General features: G+C 45.0%; 1 protein-coding gene across 1 annotated transcript; it reads left to right on the top strand.

Moving 5' to 3' along the window:
• Window positions 1-1,826: 1,826 nt before the first annotated feature.
• Clrn3 (clarin 3) lies at window positions 1,827-17,450 on the top strand. The gene is made up of 3 exons (NM_001014026.1): window positions 1,827-2,180; window positions 11,471-11,650; window positions 15,970-17,450. Exons 1-3 carry the CDS (start codon window positions 1,952-1,954, stop codon window positions 16,239-16,241), a joined length of 681 nt encoding a protein of 226 aa, NP_001014048.1. The 5' UTR covers window positions 1,827-1,951; the 3' UTR covers window positions 16,242-17,450.
• The last annotated feature ends 258 nt before the right edge of the window (window positions 17,451-17,708 follow it).

The raw sequence follows: 17,708 nt of genomic DNA, 5'->3' as shown, positions 1-17,708 counted from the left end.
AACCCTCATTCCACAGGTAAGTAGGCTATCTAAGAAAAGCAAGGGCTCTGATGTACATATTCAATATTGCTCTGTAATGAAAGAACACAATAAGAAGAGAGTGAATGTTGCAGTAAAATTTTTAGGGGTGGAACCGGTGCCCGCACATACCCTTGCGGCTTGGTTCCTTGCTAGTTCTGGCTCCAAGAGGCCATTGGAACTAGCGCCAATTTATCTCAGTGGCTTCGCACTGCCCCTGATTATTCTCTGATTTAATAGTTATGGTATAAACTTCCAAAAACCCGTTAAAATCAGGACTTAACAAACTGTAACCCAACAATCAGATTTATATGGTAAATTCTCAATCTACAATACATTCACACAACAAACTTATAACCAATTATAAGGATATAAACCGCCCACCTAGATAAGATAAATTTGCCTACAGAAATCTATCCCAACTCCCTTAGCAATTCAAGACCACCCAGATCTGAGTCATCCTTCCCTGTTTCCATCTTGATTCTCCTTCCTTCTCCTTCTCTCCCGCCTTACAAAAACTTTGTCCCCGCCTTATTTTTATTACTGTCCAATCATGGCCTTGACATAACTGGTGCCGGCCCTCACCTGCATATCGACACCAAGAAGGTGGTCTGTGTATGAAACTGGTGTGGTAGTGACCCGCCTAAATCTGAAAGTACTTGGAGCAGCAGGGAGCCCCTGAGATAAATTAGGGCTAGTTCCAATGGCCCGCTGGAGCTGGACTAGCGACCGCCAGGGTACGCGCAGGAACCCGTTCCGCCATTTTGTATTATTACTGCAACAAGTGAATGAATAGTTTGTGAATCCCAAGAATGAGTGGGCAAGTATCACCAGGGACCGGAAATGACCACTGAGACTGCTAACTACTAGGCCATAAGGACAGGAATTAGAGATTATGGTGGGTTGAATGAGGATGGCCCCCGTAGGCTCACTTATTGAAGTGTTCGGTTCCCAGTGATGGATTGTTTAGGAAGGATTAGGAGGTATAGCCTTGTTAAAGACGGTGTGTCACATGGGGGTGAACTTTGAGGTTTCAAAATCCCATGCTGGGCCCAGCCCTGTGCTCTGTCTTTGCCTCCTGCCTGCAGTTCAGGATATAAGCACTCAGCTATTCCTCCAATGTCATGTCTGGGGCCTGCCATGCTCACTGTCATGATGAATGCAGACTAACCCTCTAAAGCTGAAACAAGTTTCCAGTTAAATGCATTGCTTTGTAAGTTGCCTTGGTCATGATATCTCTTCACAGTAATAGAAAAGTAACTAGGACAGAGATCTAAGTGAGAATGTTTAGAACCACTTTTAGCACAGTACTAAAGACTGATAAAGATCATTATTAAAATCAGATTCAAATAGAATGGCATTGGAGAGAGAATTTAGTGGGCACCCCTCCCTAATAAGATCTAAGAATCAGGAGGTATAACCCAGAAGGAAGGGTGAACCTTTCTTTCTCTTTCCAGTTCACAGGACCTTGACAAAGCCTTGAGGTTTGCTTTGAGAATCCTAGTAAAGGACAAATCCTGAAGGCTCTGGAGACTTGTGCTAACCCTTTGTGGTCTAAGTCTCTTCTCATCATTTGAGAATTCAAGTTATGTCCTGACACTGTAGGTTTACCTGGCTTCCACATCATGATAAAGGTTATAAACCAGTCATGTGAACGAGGAAGCCCTGAAAGGAGCGCCTAGCCCTTCTTCATGCTGGTTGGCTGCAGCCATAACAACCGTTCCTGCTAGACCAAAGTTCAGCTTCTGAAAGTCTTTATGGTCTTGTTCACAGTTCAATGTTCAGTAGAATAAAACTTCCCAGAAAGACGCACGTCTTACATTCGCAACTAAGTGCTAGACTTCCTTTCTAAACACTGGATCCCAAATGATAAGGCCCCCAAATATTCTAAGATTGCTGTTGTCTTATCCTGGGGAGCTTTCTTCCTGAGAAAATGCCAACCACACAGAAAACGTTGATGTTCCTGTCTGGCTTTCTCACAAGCCTGGGCTCAGTTGTTGTCATCTGTTCTATTCTGGGGACACAGGCATGGATCACCAGCAAGATTTTCTTCACAGACACTATCTCCAATGGTACCATTGCTATCACCTATGGGCTTTTTCGTGGTACGAGTAGTCAAGATTTGAACGAAGGCCTTCAAGAGCTGGACAAAAACTTTGAAGGTAAATGACCACCCAGTTTGAATGGGAATAGCAGGGATGGGTAAGACACACCATTCTATATTTGGGCCAAATAGCAATTCAAAATTAATCCTCTGAAGTCGCGAGTTAGACTATCATTGGACTAACTCATAATTTTGAAGATATTTATCATCTGTTTGAACTCATGGCTCCAATTATCTTGTTATCTTTGGAGTCTAAAGCATTCTATCGGACGCTGGGCTTGAATGGTATCTATTTGGTTTACTGATGAGTGGGTAATTAATTTAGAGTACATGGTGGTCTTATGGTGTTTAATAGTCAGCAGGAGCAGCATTTTAAATGACACTGACCATGGGTTTTGACGTGGGGCATTCAGCTCCTTCCAGAAGTTCGTGAAGAACCGCACAGGGAAAATGTAAAGGAAACAATATCAACATCCAATAATTTTCTCAGCTTCTTGAATTTACACTTTTGTGTTTGAAGTGTCTCATTGTAGGAAATGGAATCTAATTCCTAGAAATCCTATTACTTATAGGATTTCCTGTTTGCTACTCATTTCTGATAGAATAATGTCTTGCTCTCAATAGATACAAAATAAACTATAGAGAATAGTTGAGTGTTGGATTTTCAGACGTAGCATTAGGGTTTTTGAATGGTAATAACCACAATTACCCATTACGAAGCTTGTAAGTGGACTTTACTTTGCACAGTGTGGGTCTATACAGCTGTTTGGAACAATTACATTTCTAACTGTGCACCATCTACTGCCTTACATCTGTGTAATGTTTGGTGCTTGTACTCCGGGATGGAGTTCTAGCAGGTTTATGATTGTGCTAGTAAAATGGTTTCTATAAACCCAGGGCAACGTGTCTCTAAGCTCTCACCATATCTTTGAGTGGTAGGGACAGCACATCTTCCTTGAGGTTTCAGCTGTTTCCCTCTCCCCTCGTGCTAGCCACAACCTTTTAGGAGGGCGAAGAGACCTGCTTTAGAACAAGCAGGAGCTCGGATTTCAAAGTGCTCTTCAGCTCTCAGTAATATCATTTTCGAAACCAAAAATACCAAAAATTACGATTGCTTGTGAATCCTCTGGCACTTTTAAGCGCTTTAAATTTGGGACAGAAATCTCCAGTGTTGACTTGGGATCAGTTGATTCCATCTAGAAATTGATGACCTCAACAGAAACCCTGAGTCTCTAGTTAAGGAGGCCCAGAGAAGGTCAGGGAAGGTCAGGCCTACATGACTGGGAGTGACATTCTGGTGTCCGGAAAGGAGGGACAGCTACAGTCAAGGGGAGCAAAGCTTAGAATCAGTGCCAGCTAGGTCCTTCCCCTCAGTGTAGAAACAGGCAGAATGCTTGTGCTGCCTGTGCCTGACTCTGTTTTTACCCGTTGCTACTGGAAAGCCATACTATAACCCACCCCACCCCCATTGTCCAACCTCCCATTGCTATGGAGGGTCAACAACCGTTCAGTGGAGGAAGATGCTACACAATTGCTGGATGGCATCTAAGGCCACCCAGAGACTATGGGATTTTTCCATACCTGTGACTGTGGTAAACACTGAACATGTAAACACTTCTCCCAGACAAGAAGTCATGCCTAGAATATGTAGGCAATGCTAAGGAACTCCTGCTGCTTACCCTGTCAACAGAATCCAGTATTTATAATAAGACACAATGCTCTTCTGCCAGGAAGCCAGGGTTGCTGTGAATATCATTAGCCAATCATTTGGTAGCAAAATTAAACCTGTATAAAATGAAATATGCAATGTCCTGTTCAGCACTTAGAGACTGATGCTTCCCTTGAGAAGTCAGGTGTGTTAGCTCTGTGGCTGAGGCCAGGACACAGTGAAATCCTCAGGCAGTAACTTATATTATCAGGCTCTGCACGGGGGTCTGATCTCTTGTGTTTATTTAGACTACAGGATTTTCGGTGAGAGAGCAGACCGGGCAATCGGCTTTGATTTAAAGGGTCAAACCCATTGAGACAACAAGAGGTCAATGAATGGAGACAATGTCCAGTCAGCCCCTGTCAGGAAAACTTCTGTTGTGGAACCTGGTTGACAATGAACTTAGACTGGCTAGATTGGTCGTGGTTTGTCCACTATGATGGTCTTTACTACTTCTAAAATGCCAGCTGTATGACTTCAGCTCAAAATATCTGCTGTATGGTGAAGGTCTTAGACTTAGATACTGATAGGGTTTGCACACAGTTACTGTAGTGACATGCTTCCTGTCTAGAACAAGGGGAAGCTCCTCCTCCCCTGAAGGGTACTGCCCTGAACCCATACAAGTCTCCACAACAGCTGGAGGTAGGCTGGGGAATGCAGCTCTGCGGACCCCTAGGAAGACCTGTGCTCACACTCGCAAGGGTTCGCCTCCTAGTTCCTCCAAGTTTGGCTCTTGGGTGCTTTATAACAGGCAGGCAGGAATGGGACAATGTGTCATTTGGATGTGGGATCCCTCAGAATGTCATCTCCAGTAGTAATCGGCCTACACCCTGACCCAACAGAGTATCTTTAGAGAATCATTTTGGCATTTCAATGAATGCTGTTTCTCTTTCTATGACACTAGGTCTCTTTGATCTTGGTCCCTTGGTTAATAGACAACTAACACTTCAAACAGCCACGTTACCACGACACAGACTCTGGCCTGGAGATGCAATCTCCTGGGTGCTGCGAAGAATCTGTACACTTGACCTTTCATATCAATGAAAAGAATTTCCGATTCGGGTCCCATTCTTCTTGTTTAAAACAAAACAAACAACAACATCATCATCATCAACAGCAACAACAACAACAAAAACCTTACTAGATACATTATTTTCCATGTAGCTATGACAAAACGCCAGAGAGAAATAATTTACAGGAGGGAAGGTTTCTTTTTAGTTCATGGTTTCAGAGGGATTTCAGCCCATTGTGGTGGGAAAGGCATGGCAGAGCCTTGAGTGAGACAGTTTCCTCACATTGTGTGGTCCAGAGAGCAGAGGGCACAAGCTGGAGCCAAGGGTGGGCATAACCTTCAAAGGCCCACGCCTAGTAATCCATTTCTAGTAGCCAGTTGGTGTCTCGGGAAATTCCTATAGCCCTTAAAACAGTGTCTCAGGCTGGGCCTTGAAAATTTGAGCTTGTGGAGAGCATTTTAGTCGATCTGTAATTCAGGTGTGACAGTTAACATTGATTATCAACCTGATAGAAACTAGAGTTACCTAGGAGACAAGCCTCTGGGCATGTCTGAGAGGGAGTTTCTATATTGGATTAATGAAGGTGGGAAGATCCACCCTTCCTGTGGGTGGCAACGTCTCCAGGGCTGAGGCCTTAGATTGCATAACTCAGAGAAGGTGAGCCGATCGCCCTTCTTCCCAGGAGGTCAATGTTGTTGAGCACTCTGCTGAAACCATGAAAAAGGCGATCAATATATAGGTATTTTAGGACAAACCGATTGTAATTCTAACTCAGGTTAGGAGCCTTCCCTTGGCCCGATACAAGGTTGACACATGCTTTGGGCATTGCTTTCAAGCCCCTTGGTGATAGGCTGCTTGGAATTGATTTATTGCAGACAGCTCAGGATACAAACTTACAAATGAGCCAAGGCAGGCTGGGGGCAAGTGTCAGGCTCAGTGGTCTCAGAGTGCTGCACTTAGGCCAAAGACTGTCACCAGTGGGTTGTCATCTGATCTGCTTTCTCCTCACCCTGACTCTCCACTGGTTTCTATTTCTTTTCTGTGACCTCAACATTGTACTGTTAAACAGAACGGAAATGAGGGCGGAAATACAGCACAGGAATGAGTGGCAAGGTAAAAATCAAATGGAGCTGATGCCTTGAGAATGTATGAAGACTCCCTACCTTCCACTTTGACTTCATCTCATGTATCAGGATGTGTTTCATGGAGAAGGGCTACTTCTCAGAGATGTGAACACTTTGGAAGGAGGAGTTGGTGGGGATGGAGACAACCAAACCAGAGGGTTAACCATTTTTCCCCCAAGACAATCTTGGCAGCTGTCCAAGAGGCTGAGGTGCTAGCTGTGACTTCCTGGGAGGGCCCAGGCCATGCTCTAAGATCTGTCAGTATTGTGATGTCCTATAATGGGAGCATTGAACTGGGTCAGGTCTCTGGTGGTCAGATGTCTGAGGTGGGAGTGGAATCTGTTCCCATCCACAGAACCAGTTTTAGTTACTTCTGTCAAAGGCAATTTAAGGAAGGAAGGAAGGAAAGGTTTGTCCTGCTGGTCACATCGCATCTGCAAGCAGGAGGGGTGGAGGAGGGAGGGAGATCCTCCCACCTTAACCCAATCTAGAAACTCCCTAACAGTCATGCAAAAAAGTTTATTACCCTGGTGATTCTAGATCCTGTAAGTTGACAGCATCATCCGTCACACTCAATGTCTATGGACTTACAGAAAACAAGACCTAGAGGTGGAGGGCAGTTGGATGGCAGGATCTGGATGGCTGGATCTTACCCAGAGGGAGTTGGGTGTCTGGATGCCTGACTAAGGCTCTGCTGGCTCAGTGCTCATCTCTGTGCCTCTTTCTGGGGCGGCCAGAATCAGGGCAATTAGCTCCATTTGTGAGGGGACTCCTGATGCAAAAGCTTGTCCCATGAAAGAAAGAAAGAAAGAGAACAGCACGTATCTGCTAATTTTATGGGGAGGGAGCAGCTGTCAGATGCTGTGAGGGTTATTGTTATTACGCTCCAGCTAACTCTCATCAAACCTTCAGCTATCATTGTCTGAGTTCCGAGGCAAGAGCTGAAAAGACATAGCTGTCATATCTAGGTGGCAGGGAATTCAGAAATAATTTTTATAGCTCAGCGGTTAAAATTAAGGCAAATGACCCCCCCTCCAAGTATGTAGAAAACTATGAGTCAGCAGCCCCAAAATTAACTCTCTTTGGAAAATTCTGTCTGCTAAATCTTATTGAAGGTCGAGGCAAAGCTGAACTTGATTGACATTTTCTTTTTCTTTTTGTGTATGTGAATGTCACGTGTGTGTGCAAGTGCTTGTGCATGAGTGTGCACATATACACGGGAGCCAGAGGTCAATATCGCGTGTTCCCCAATTTTGTCTCACCTCTTTTTTCTTGATTTCATGTGTGTGTATGTGTGCTTGTACAAGTTTATGTGCGCCATGTGAAGGCAGACACACAAGGATGCCGGAAAAGTATTGGCTCCCCTGAAATGGGAGCCTCCACATAGGTGCCAGAAGCTGAAGATGAGTCCATTACAACAGCAAACATACTTAACTGCTGGGTGGTCCTCTCTGACTCCCTCCACCTTGCTTTTTGAGACAAGCTCTCTAATAGAATCTGGGCTCACTGATTCTGCCAGGCTGGCTGGCTAGCAAACTCCAGGCATGCATTTGTCGCTGTTCCCCAGGGCTGGGATTACTGGCTTCTTTTTAAACCATGGGTTCTGGGGGAAACTGAACTCAGGCCCTGATGCCTTCAGGGCAAGCATTTCATACACTGAGCCCTTCATGGTCACTTTCTTAATGGAATATTCCACTTGCAAATGAACCTCCACTTACACATGTAAGTCGGTGTGGGAGGCAGAGAGACTAGAGAATTCCAGGTGTTTGGGACACACAGCAGGTTCCTCACACTCAAGTTTCTGTTTTTGACTTAAATATTTAAATGATTTCCTTGATTACAGAACTCTGCCAAGGAGAGAGAGAGTTCTTTTGTTCCCAACCTATTTCCCTTGAGATCGAAGAAGTTTCCTCTTGCCCTGGCTGCTAGGGAAGAGGAAGTGGATCCACCTTGACAGGATGGATGGCTGACACGGCCACAAGAACTAGCCTGGACTCTGACTGGGCGTGTCTCCCTAGCTCTGTTGCTTTTCCCTATTCTTCTTCTGACATCATCTGCCTCCAGTTTCAAAATCAGCATATGCTGAGTTAGTACAAGCAAAACCTCCCAGACATGGCATTTCCACAGAGCATGGAAAAGGAGGCAGGAGACTCCAGTTGGTTAAGTCAGGGTCAAGTGAAACCCCAGCCCAGATCTTTGAGAACCTCATTTAGGGTACAGGGCAGACGATGTAAGCTTGGATCAGTCCACCCAAGGGATCACTGACAGAAATCGCGGAAGAGTTCAGTCACCATAACAACAAGGAGGCATTGCTTATGGAAGCTGAGCTTTGCCCTGTGCGTCTGAGGAATGAAATGTACACTCAGGGTGGCAGGTCATGGTCCACTTGGTGCTGAACTTGTTTCTCTTTCCCCGGGGTTTGGAGGGGATGCATATCACGTGCTGCAACTACGCTCCTGTCCCCTGCCCCTCTACCCTTTACCCTTTGAGCCAGTGCCCTGTGTTGCTGCTGCCTTCAGGCCTCTCCCTTGAGGGAGGTCCTGAGTTCAATTCCCAGCACCCACATGATGGCTCCCAACCATCTGTAATGGGATCCGATGCTCTCTTCTGGTCTGTCTGAAAGCAGCTACCGTGTGCTCATATAAATAAAGTAAGTAAATCTTAAAAAAAAAAACCTGAAGGCATTTTGTCCACCACATATTGTTAGCCCCAATCTTCCCAACTTCTGACTCTTCTAGTCTTTCTGCCTTCTCTTCCCCAGTGAAGAAAAACCTGGCTTAAAAACAAACATTTTTATTTACTTACATTGTATGTATATGTGTAAGTGTATGTGTATGTGCATATGTAAGTGTATGTGTAAACATTGTGTAAGTGTATGTGTAAGTATATATATGTGTATGTGTATGTGTGAGTGTATGTGTCTGTGTAAGTGTATGTATGTGTATGTGTAAGTGTATGTGTAAGAGTATGTGCATGTGTAAGTGTATGTATGTGTATGTGTAAGTGTATGTGTAAGTGTATGTGTATGTGTATGTATATGTGTATGTGTAAGTGTATGTATGTGTAAGTGTATGTGTATGTATATGTGTATGTGTATGTTTAAGTGTATGTATGTATATGTGTATGTGTAAGTGTATGTACGTGTATGTATATGTATATGCATATGCATATTCATAAGCGTAAGTGGATGTGGATGTGGATGTGTGGGTACATGCACACACAGAGGTCAGAGGAAACACTCATGGGGTTCAGTCCTTTTCTTTTCCATGCAGGTCCTAGGGATTGAACTTCAGTTAACTCCCTTGGCAGCAAACAGCTTTACCCAATGTGACACTGGCTGGCCCCAAGCCTTTTCTTTTTTTAATGGTACTACTAGATTCATTTGCTTCATTTTCTGATATTTATAAAAATGATTTTATTAATAAAATGGTTGCTGGAAACATTTTAAGATTAAAAACATTATTTTGTTTTAGTCACCCAAACTGGAATGAGTACACACATATTCTTACATAAGGTAGATGTGAGATCCTGGGGTCCTATGTAAGATCATAGAATCACAGTTCAAAGGCAAGGAATGGAGTCACCTCAGTGAAGATAATGCCTTTAAAAAATATATTTATTTCATTTTATGTTTTGCCTGCAAATATGTATACGTACCATGTGCTTATGGAAGTCAGAAGAAGGTGTTGACTCCTCTGGAACTGGAGGTATACATAGATGAGAGTAGAAATCAAACTCATGTTCAGTGCAAGAGCAACCAGAGCTCTTAACTGCTGAGCCCTCTCTCCAACACCGCAGCCTCTCCTTACACAAGTCTCTCAGCCCCATGGGGAGTCAGTCTTGTTTTCCTTGAATGATCAGACAGAAGTCACGGGTGCTCAGTGTATAGTCCTACAGTGAGCATCAGAGTGGGGGTGAAGTCCTGGGCCCTCAGAGCAGGGCTCCATGCATGGAGAAGGGAAGGAGAGGGATGCCTTGTAAAGAGAGAGTGCTGGTGGCACATGGTAGGACATGGTTCAGCAGATGTGATAACATTTCTACTGTCCCATGGGCGCTCCCAGCACACACAGCCCTGGACATTAAGAATCCAGGTCTACCTGGCTAGTTCTGTTGTTTTAAAGCTGTGCTGAGCTAAGGCTGTGAATGTCTCCACGTAAAAACAGGAAGAGGAAGAAAACCTTTGGTCAGTTCTTACTCACTCCTTTGTGGCTGTTATGGCTTGCAGCTTCCAACGTCGATTGCCTTTTCCAGGGGACTTCATAGACTATCTCTACACACACACTGATAACCATTGGAAAGCCTCATTGTACTTAGGAAGAGCACACCTGTGTCTGGCCTTTCATGTGTGAGTAGAGCAGGAGGGGGAGGAGTTAGGCGCACTAGAAAATGGCTGCTAGAGCTCAGAAGCTCAGAGGATCTGATGGCTCCAGCACAGGGCACCTCCACTGTGTTTTCCCTCAGTGCAGATCCAACTCAGAGCTTCCTTGCATATAAGATATGCAAATGCTATTTTGTAAAATGCTCTCAGCTTGGAAGGAAGTCTGATGGCTGACCGGAGGGTTGTGTTCCCAGCTGCCTCCAGTGTTGGAGCCCAGGGAGTTAGAGTTTGGACCCAGGGAAGGCACCCCAATTTGCTATATCAAGGAACATTTTTTTTTCTATCTACACTGCTTGCTGTGGGCTAGCACCTTTGTGGTCACTTTCAGTAGCCTATTCTCCTGCTTTCTTTTCTCCGTCAGCTCATCCTGGCTCTCTAAATTCTTCGAAGCCATAGGGTTTATGGAATCCTCACTGCCCAGGAGTCAGTGACCCACCTTAAGGGTTTCTGCCAGGAGTAATTAATTCTCAGACCCAGAGGGAAGCTATGGGGGTGGAACTGCCATTATTCTATTAGCAAGGCTCTGAGGGCAGAGGTCACTGGTGAGGATGTTGTGGGTATTTAGAACTTGAAAGCTAAGATAAACATCCACCATCAGTACTGTGGCTACACCCTCAAGGGGAGCCACTGACTGGCCTGCCATGAGGAATTCTGTCTCATTCTCATGTGTTTGTGTGTGTTCCTATATGTACAGATGCAGGCAATATGTGTATATAGGTGCACACACATGCGTATATGTGTGCATGTGGAGGTAAAAGGTCAACTTCAGATGTCATTCTTCAGGTGATGCTCATCTTGGTTGTTGAGACAGGGTTTCTAGTTGAACTTGGAGCTCGCCAATTCAACTAGACTGGCTGTTCAGTGAACCCCAGGATCTACCTGTCTCTGTGGTCTCCCCAACACTGAGATTGCAAGTATTCGTCATCCCACCTGCCTTTTTCGAGTGGCTTCTGGGGATTGACCGTAGATCCAGGGCTTCTACATCAAACACATGACTGACTGAGCCATCCTCAGAGACCATGCAGGCTTGCGCTTCCGGGAAGAATGGTTTACTGCATGCCTTCTCTAGCTCTGATGTACTTTGATTTGCATTCTGCACTGGGCACTCACCAAATGTTGCTTTAGTTTTAGGGATATTGAGCAATTCTTCCCAGAAGTCCCTGCATGTGGTGGTCATCATACTCCTGATCCTGAGTCTGGCAGCTTCCTTGCTGAGCTCAATGTTCACCTTCTACAACAGCATCAGCAACCCTTACCAGACGTTCCTGGGACCTATGGGAGTCTACACCTGGAATGGACTCAGTGGTAAGTTTCCTGAGAAGACTCATGTGCACATATGTGCACACACATACATATGCATACACATGAACACATGCACACCTAGCTGTACACACATTTACATTGATGCATGCTCATGAACACTCATGCACACAGATGTACACACAACACATAGGTGCACACACATGCACACTGATGCATGCTCGTGAACACACATGCACATACATTTGTTCACTGTCTTGCCTTTATAAGGAGCAACGTGGACACCAGAGTTGCCATACCTAGGCGGCCAAGTCACAGAGCCAGGAAAGGATGCCATCTGGGGGCCAACACTCCTCTAGTGAGCTGGAGTGCTGTGATAGTTGCTAGGTGGTTTTGTTATTTTGTGTGGTGGGATGGTGTCCAGATGGGGGAGTAGATTTTGTTCTGACTTAGGCAAAAGCTTCTCCATGGTTTTTGTCCATGTACAAGATTCGCTCCTACATTCGCTCAGTGGGACTGACACTTAAAGATTAAGACGCTTGGATACAAATCCAGATATAGGTCCCCAGTGTCAAGGGCCCTCCAATCTGCCACCAGGCCTTGCTCACTGCCAGGATAAACAGTGAATTCACCTTAGTTTCATGCATGGGACTTGGAGCTAACAGATGCAGAGGTCTTAGGCATGGCTGAATTTGGAGATCATGTCATAGGAAGTCTGCTTCCCTTCATCCTTGCATACAGTGATTTCCCAGCGTGTGTTCTGTGGCCACACAGTTGATCCAATCCTCTTAAAGGTCAGATATCCGTACACACCCTGGATTCCTGCAGCAGCAGCAGCTTTAGAGGAAAGCATGTCACTTTCCAGGAGTCAGGAGAGTGTCCTGAGCCCTATTCTCATGGACTCACCCACTGACATGACCTGATCAATCTCTGAAGGCAAGATAGATAAATTGACCCATTAAGTTGGCTAAGGAGACTTGTCCATGCTGGAGCTAGGCCCGGGGTCAGCTATTCTCCTGAATTTAAGGCACATAGGGGAGGAGGAGTGGGTTCACTTAGAAGGGGAGATGACAGGAGACCAGGTTGGGCTGGTACTGCCCTGTCTGCAACCCATGGGGCTTCCAGCTGGTCCCCGAGGCTGAAGCCTTATCGCTCTTCCTCTGCAGAGGAAGACTGTACAGATGTCAGAGGCCTATGACTGGGGGTGAAAACAGGAAAAGGAATCTGAACAGTCTCCCCTCAGCCCTGCCTATGTCTAGCCACAAAGGGCTATGTTGTGGGAAGAAAATTCCCCATACTTACCTTCTGCCTAAGGGGTATATTCTAACACAGGGGGAGAGGCTATGGCTATGGACAGGGAAAACCACTTGTAATGGGTGGATAAGGGGAAGTTATGCATTCTGACTTGGATCTGGAGGAGGCCTTTAGGCAACCACAGGAGTTGGGTGTAGCCTGTCCTGATGCTTAGTAAGCTGATTTCTGTGCTCATATGCCCTTAGAAAGCCTTGATTTTCTCCCCTTATCTAGAGGGTTACAGAATTCAGTGAAAACTTGGTTTGCAAGAGGCTGATCTTGCAGAAAGGTCTCTGTGCAGCATTGACAATGTAGTTTCCTGGCCTTTTTGGGCCACACTGAGGGGAGTGCTGATACCAGGCCAACTTTAAGGCCCTGGGGCCAATGAGAATGCTACAGTCCCCTGAGGTGCTAGGCTTGCGTTCTCCTGGACTAGCAGGTTGTGTACTAGCCCAGTGGGCAGAACAGGAAATAGATTACCTGGTTCTTTTCTGTTGGAGAGAAACAACATAAAATTGCCTGAGGCTTATGCCCCTTACATCTCAGTGCACACTGGCCCAGTATGGCTGGAGTTGGCCTCAGGAATTTTAAGGTAGAGAGGAGTTTGTATCCAGACAGATCTACACAAACTGTCTCCTCTGACATTTTGTTCTTTAATTCTGTAGAACACAGGGAGAATGAGCACCATGGCCCAGCAGAGAAGGGCCGCTGGCCAGAAGCCCATGTCCCTAAGCCTTTAAGAACTTCTTCCCTCTCCAGACTCTTTTTTATCTACAACTCTGGAGAAACTGCAGCTAGCCAGGCCTAGAGATGCAGCCTGCACTTCCAAGTATTAGAAGGCTGAGACAGGAAGATTCTCCAAGTTCAAGATTACTTGGCTGCAGGGGGAGCTCAAAACCCTATTTTCAATATAAATAATGAAGAGGTTCTATATAATTTCCAGTATTGCAGGAAGGAAGGAGGCAGGAACTGAGGGAGGAAGAAGAGGAGGGACGACAGATGGAAGAAAGAAAGGAAGGGAGGGAGGGAAGGAGGAAGGGAGGGTGGGAGGGAGGGAGAATGGAAGTAAGAAAGGAAGGATATTCAGTTAACCAGAAGCAGTATGATGCCCATGGCTCCAGACATCTGCCTTTAAAGTGCCCAGATAGGCAAGGTGAATGTGTGTCAGCCCTTCCCTGTGCAAATCAAAGCTCCAGACAACCCACTTTAGGATAAAGGCATTAACCTTGTGTATGTTCCACCCCTTTATGATTAATTAAGCCTTTATGAGAAACTTCACAAGAGGAAAATGAAGGATAATGAAGGTGTGAGAGGGTGCATCAGAGGGATGAGACTTTTGCTCATGCAAATGATTAAGAAATACAGCCATTATTTTGTGGGTGAGGTGTGCCATCAAGGACTGTTCAAACATTCTCTTCACGCAACCCCCACCCCTAATTAGCTTCCCTTAGAGGATCATTTGTGGAGCTTCCTTGTCATTGGGTTAGGACACAGTTTGATGCCTGAGAGGTCATTGAATTGTGCACATTCTGTGTGTGTCAGCATATTAAGGATCTCAGAAGGACTTCATCTTGGGGATCCCCTGATTTATCAGACCCCACCTGGGCATGAGCAATCATCCTCATCCTTATGTTTCCTGAAAAAAATTATTTTTCCAGCATCACTGATATATGAATCACCTACCACATATATTACTCACTTAAAGCACACACTTCACTGGGTTTTGGCATGTTCTTAGCCACTGTAGACATCACTAACCATCATTTTAGAAATATTCTCACCAGTTCAGAGAGAGATTTCATGTCTCCTGGTTCCAACCTGCTTCTCACCCCACCTAAGCAACTATAAATCTGCTTTGCTGTGGATGCTACCTGGTTCAAGGCCACACTTGGCTTAGTCGTGCAGAGCGAACACCTGCAGCAGCTGTCCAGAACTTCCCTGAGTCCAGCTCCAGCACTTGAAAACCTGTGCTTCCCTTGCTCTTGGCAGGACTCACTCCTCACAGCTGGCGGTGCGTCTGACCCACTGCCCTCACCTGCTCTTGTGGAGGCGGCTTCTTTAGTCTGAGATGCTTGTCCAAGTCTTGTTTGTCCATTCATATCTCCTTGCACATTCACCATATCCACTCTCTGTGCCCTGTCCACTTGTTCACATCTGCTGCATATGTGACCTTAGAGCACAAGCTGCAAGGTAGACCAGTTGTCCAATGACAGGATCTGAGCCTAGAGGTTAGATACTGCTCAGAATAATATTTAGTATTTCATGCCTAGACTCTAGTTTATATCTTATATCTTATTTTTACATTTTCCTTCGTCTTGAAACACTATAGAATCCCATGTAGCTACTCAATAAATGCCTTTGGATTATGTACCCCTTAAAGAAAATAATATTAAAAGTACACTGGAGTGGGGGTGGGAAAATGCAGCTAGAGAGATGACTCAGCAGTTAAGGATGACTGCTGCTCAATCGTAAGGACTTGATTTCAAATCCCCCATCCTCCACTCTGTGGGTGGTCATAAACACCTACAATACCTGTTCCAAGAGATCTGATGTCCTATTCTGGCCCCTGTGGGTGAGTACCTACATGTATGTATGCATTGATACAGACACATGCTCATAAAGATATAAATAAATAATTTTAAAACATAAATCACAATGATAGGCAGATGGCTCAATGAGTAAAGTCACTGTTGCAAAGAAATAAGAACCAGAGTTCAGATCCCAAGCACCCAAGAAAAAAGGCAGGAATGGGGCACACATCTGTAACCATGTCTTGGGTGGGCAGTGAGGTGGAGACAGGGGCTCACAAAGGCTTGCTGCTCAAACAGGGAATTGCAGCTTCAGTTTCAGTAGGAGACAAGAAAAAAAAAGAAAGAAAAAGAAAAAAAAGAAAAAGGTGGTAGCACTGGAGGGAGACAATGTCCTTTGGCCTTTGGCCTCCACGTATGCCCACATGTGTGCACATTCAGATACATACATCAGAAATGCATTCACATGCATGCACACATGCATAGACACGAATGCTGCTATTGCTTCATTGTGTCATTTATGAAGCTCAATCTTCTTTGCAGCATCCTTTGTGTTTCTGACCATGGTTCTGTTTGTGGGGAATGTCGACTCCAACCATCTCTCCGAAAAGCTGTCCCAGACACTTTATCCAGATGCCATTAACAAGAAAACAACCCACACTTATGGATACTCATTTTGGCTCATCCTGCTTGTCATCCTACTGAATATTGTCACCGTGGTCATCATCATTTTCTATCAGAAGGCCCGATACCATCAGAAGCAGGAGCAGAGGAAGCCAGTGGAGTACGCTCCGAGGGATGGCATTTTATTCTGAGATCTGTCTCAAAGCACATTCGCACTGTCTCTGCCAAGCTGGCTAGCTCCTCTGGACACGGCGTGGCAGAGCAACTGTCAGGTGCCATAACTCTGGAACCATGACACTGTGTGCTTCCTATAGATGGTGCTTGTACCTTTCTCCATGGACCTTTCTCCCTGAGAAGCGTTTTCTCCCAAGATCAGGAAAATGAGTGGGAAAGGCTGTGGTCTAGAGTACTCTGAAAGAAAGTGGTCTATGGCCTGCAGGCCCTTCTCATTTGACCTTGCTATTCATACTATAAAGGCCTGTGGGGATTTTTTTGCCTTTCCTGTGACTAGATAATGAATTGTGGCCCCTATGACCTTGTCCTCTGGATTGATTAGGCATTTTGCTTCATGGTAAGTATGAAGACTTTTAGGTAGAGAAGCACTCTGAACCTCTTTTTCCAGTCAGAAGTTAGATGCAGAAGGATAAAGGATGAGATGATCTCTTGTTCTGGTCCCCTGGTGGCTGTCCTGGCTCCCAGGCTTAGCTCCTTTAATGAGGGCTAGATGCTTATAGAACTTGGGACTCGGGAAGCCCCACACAAACAGGCTAGAGGTAAAATATGGTCTCTTCCAGTAAATTGGAAGTCAGCAAAATAACAAAGGCACCAAAATTTATTCTACGTGTTTTTTCCAGTATGACATTTCCTTTAAAAAATCTAATAGAGAACCCTTCAGCCTTGACTATCCTGTAGGTTGCTATGGTGAAAACTGACAGGTCTGAAAAATGACCCCTTTCATGTGTTGATGGAGTCTTAAAGCAGTAACTTTGTGACAAGTGGTGGATCTTATGAACCTCAAAGATAAGTGGCCTTCAACACTCAGACTTAGAGATGTGAGCTGGGTTCCCATGATGTCAGTGGAAGCGTGCTGGGTCCTCAACCTTGTGGTATTTATGTTTACTACTGGGTAGATGAGACAGACATTTAATAAGCTCTTACTTGACTCCAGTTGAAACAGTTGCTTAGAGTTGGGGGTCATCCCTCCATTGTAGAGTACTAAAAAGCCTAGCATGTAACAGGTCCTGGGTTCCATCTCTACCTCTGTAAAAATGAAACAACATCTAATGACAACATCGTGCTTGTGTTTTGAAAGGATGGATTTCTATCATGCTCTACCTTGAAGATTTACTAATTCAAGGTTACTCTTACCTACTAAATTATTAAAAGTTTACTGTACTTTATTTTCTTTGTTTGGGTGCATGTGTATATGTCGTGACATGTGTGTCTGTGTGTCTCTTTGTTTATGGAGATCAGATGACAAGCTTCAAGTGTGGATTCTCTCCTCCTACCACGTGCTACCTGGGGGATCAAACTCATGTCATCAGACTTGGTGGCAAACACATTTACCCACTGGGCTACCTTGTGGGCCTGCTACTAAATTATTATAAAGTTTAGGTTTGGGAATCAACTTCTTAGTGGGTAAAAGTGCTTGTCACCAA

Source organism: Rattus norvegicus, chromosome 1, assembly GCF_036323735.1.
Source record: "Rattus norvegicus strain BN/NHsdMcwi chromosome 1, GRCr8, whole genome shotgun sequence".
Lineage (NCBI taxonomy): Eukaryota > Metazoa > Chordata > Mammalia > Rodentia > Muridae > Rattus > Rattus norvegicus.
This window is presented reverse-complemented; position numbering and strand designations above follow the sequence as displayed.

Excerpts from the sequence above, each read along its gene's own strand:
- Clrn3 (NM_001014026.1), top strand. The coding sequence starts at position 1,952 with ATGCCAACCACACAGAAAACGTTGATGTTCCTGTCTGGCTTTCTCACA. Across the intron at positions 2,181-11,470 it reads GCTGGACAAAAACTTTGAAG|TTTTAGGGATATTGAGCAAT; the intron begins GTAAATGACCAC and ends ATGTTGCTTTAG. Across the intron at positions 11,651-15,969 it reads CACCTGGAATGGACTCAGTG|CATCCTTTGTGTTTCTGACC; the intron begins GTAAGTTTCCTG and ends TCTTCTTTGCAG.